This window comes from Octopus bimaculoides, chromosome 16 (assembly GCF_001194135.2).
Source record: "Octopus bimaculoides isolate UCB-OBI-ISO-001 chromosome 16, ASM119413v2, whole genome shotgun sequence".
Taxonomy (NCBI): Eukaryota; Metazoa; Mollusca; class Cephalopoda; order Octopoda; family Octopodidae; genus Octopus; species Octopus bimaculoides.
Genome location: NC_068996.1, coordinates 52,374,989 through 52,378,060, shown reverse-complemented (window position 1 = coordinate 52,378,060; position 3,072 = coordinate 52,374,989). Strand labels below are relative to the sequence as shown.

Below are 3,072 nucleotides of genomic sequence, written 5' to 3'. Positions count from 1 at the left end.
AGTTCGGAAGCTAAGCTGTTTATTTTATTCTTCTGAGGTGCTAAGTCATTAAATTTTAGAAAAGTGGAACTGGTATGATACTGACTTCATATTTTCCCAAAATGATATAAAGTGAAATAATTGATTAAGAAGTTAATTAACATTTTCTCTTCTTGATGCACCAACATTTATGTAATATATTTTTTTATCCTTTTATCTTTTACTTGTTTCAGTCATTGAACTGTGGCCATGCTGGAGCACCACCTTTGAAAGTTTTTAGTTGAATAAATCAACTCCAGGGCTTAATTTTTAAACCTGGTACTTATTCTAATGGACTGGACATTTTTGCCAAACTGCTAAGTTACAGGGATGCAAACACACCAACACTGGTTGCCAAGCAGTAGTGGGGAAGAAACACAAAGACACATACACATGACAGACTTCTTTCAGCTTCTTATTTCTTTATTGCCCACAAGGGGCCAAACATAGAGGAGACAAACAAGGACAGACAAAGGGATTAAGTTGATTACATTGACCCCAGTGCATAACTGGTACTTAATTTATCGACCCCGAAAGGATGAAAGGCAAAGTCGACCTCGGCGGAATTTGAACTCAGAACGTAACGGCAGACGAAATACCGCTAAGCATTTCGCCCGGCAGGGTAACGTTTCTGCCAGCTCGCCACCTTTCAGCTTCTGTCTATTAAATCCACTCACAAGGCTTTGATCAGCCTGGGGTGGCCTGGGGCAATAATACAAGCTATTTGTCCAAAGTGCTGTGCAATGGGACTGAACCCAAACCAAAATTGTTAGTGTAATATAAATCTGAACTGAATGCCATTAAAGAAACAAATACATATTAGAAATTATGAAAAGAAAAGAATGGTTTTTAAGAATGAGGTGTTCTGGACTAATTTTAACATTTAGGGTTATAGAAGAAGAAAGCTAAGAGAAATGTGAAATAAACTGAAATATATTTTAGAGTGTCTTTCATATTCCTCTCAAAGACAATAGAAATATATTTAACTGTACCTGTATATAACCATCCACAACCTTCTGATAAAACATGGCCATCATCATTAATAACCATTGTAGTGGTATCACTTAAGGATTCTCCAAGTGGAATTTCTGATTGATTTGACCTGTGAACAAAGAGAAACCAATTGTTTAAAGAAATGAAGTTGTAATCTAATGATTAATAAAGATAAAAGAAAACTGAGTAATGAGATAAATACCTCACCTATCAAGGAATGTTGTTCAAAGGAACATTCCCAATCATTAGTCAACAGGTGTTAACATGACACAACATTTGAAAATTTTTGGAATGTTTCAAAATTTATTACATTCTAAAAATTTTAGAAAATATTCAAATTTACCGTAACCCTTTAGCACTGAAACCAACTGTATACAACTCAAATATTTTACCTACTTTATATTCAAACTGGCCAGATCCAGCTTCTTACACCTATCCTACAATGTCATTCTAAAACTAAACAATCACAACATTGAAATCTTGAAGCTACGAGATAACGCATGGCAGAACCAGTGAAAACGCTCTGCGATGAGGAGGAAACGGTGAGAGGGTTTTGTTAATTAGGAGATTGGGTGGATGTAAGAGGTGGATGTGGAGCAGCTGTGACAGCAAGAGCGAGACTTGGTTGGGTGAAGTTCAGGGAATGTGGAGCTTTTTTATATGGGAAAAGGTTCTCATTGAAGATGAAAGGAAGGGTCTATAAGAGTTGTGTGAGAGCTGCAATGCTGTTTGGGAGTGAGACATGGTGCTTGAGGAAGAGAGAGATGGTAATTTTGAGAAGGACTGAGAGAGAAATGGTGAGAGAAATGTGTGGAGTGAAGCTGTTTGATAAGAGGAGGACTGAGGACTTGATGGGGATGCTGGGGTTGGAGGAATCAGTGGATGGTTGGCAATGGCGAATGGAGTGTAGTGGTATAGGGCATGTGTTGAGGAGGGATGAAAAGCATGTTCTAAGGAGGGTGCTAGAGTTTGATGTAAATGGACAGCGAAAGTGACGTAGACCGAGGAAAAGGTGGAGAGGACAGGTGGAGGAGGCGATTGAGAGGGTTGGTTTGAAAAAGGAGGATGCCCAACACCAGGCAAATGGCAAGATGGTGTGAGGGCGGTTGCTATGGCATTGAGGTAAATCCAGCCACCCTCGTTAACGGGGACAAAACCTGGATTTAAAACACTGGATGATGATGATGATAATTCAAAACAATGTAAATAAATAAGTGTTACATTTGACAGAATAATCTGATTGCTAAAGGATTAAGGTAATGTTCACTATTTAATTTGTTATTCAGTTAAATTTCATTTATCTAGTTGTATACCTGCAATATGTCCCCAGGTAACTGAAATTCAACTTGTGTATTATAAACACACACATATGTAACAACACGTGAACATCAATGTGCTTACACTAAAACATATGAAAATATCTTATACCTAGATTTCCTCACTGCTTCATCAAAACCATGTTCTTGCACAATATTGGAAATGAATGACATTACTTGAATGACAGCGACAACTATTTTACAACTGTCACACAGTGTCCAAACAAGGAGACACGAACACATACACACTAACACACACACACACACGAAGAGCTTCTTTCCGTTTCCATTTACCAAATCCACTCACAAAGTTTTAGTTGGCCTGGGGCTATAGTAAAAGACAGTTGATGATGATGATGATTTGCTCAAAGTACCAGGCTATGGGACTGAACCCACAATGTAATTATCAATTATTGGGGATATGCTACATCTAAAGAGAGAAAAGCTGAACATTAGAAGCATCAGTTGTGGCGTGCAAGAGAGACGATTGCGCTGGTATGGACATGTGGTGAGAATGGAGGAGGATAGCTGCGTGAAAAAGTGCCACACCCTAACAGTTGAGGGAACCCGTGGAAGAGGTAGGCCCAGGAAGACCTGGGCTGAGGTGGTGAGGCAAGACCTTCGTACATTGGGCCTCACCGAGGCGATGACTACGGACCGAGACCTTTGGAAATGGGCTGTGCGTGAGAAGACCCGGCAAGCCAAGTAAGATCGTTGCCAGTGCCCCTGGACTGGCTTGTGCGGG

General features: G+C 39.7%; 1 protein-coding gene across 1 annotated transcript in view; it reads right to left on the bottom strand.

Annotated features, from left to right (window-relative positions):
- The window catches only part of LOC106870454 (beta-alanine-activating enzyme), a 116,740-nt gene that overhangs the window by 80,417 nt on the left and 33,251 nt on the right, over nt 1–3,072 (bottom strand). The window contains exon 7 of the mRNA XM_014916555.2: nt 1,011–1,120. Coding sequence (XP_014772041.2) covers nt 1,011–1,120 — 110 coding nt within the window. The remainder of the gene's footprint in view (nt 1–1,010; nt 1,121–3,072) is intronic.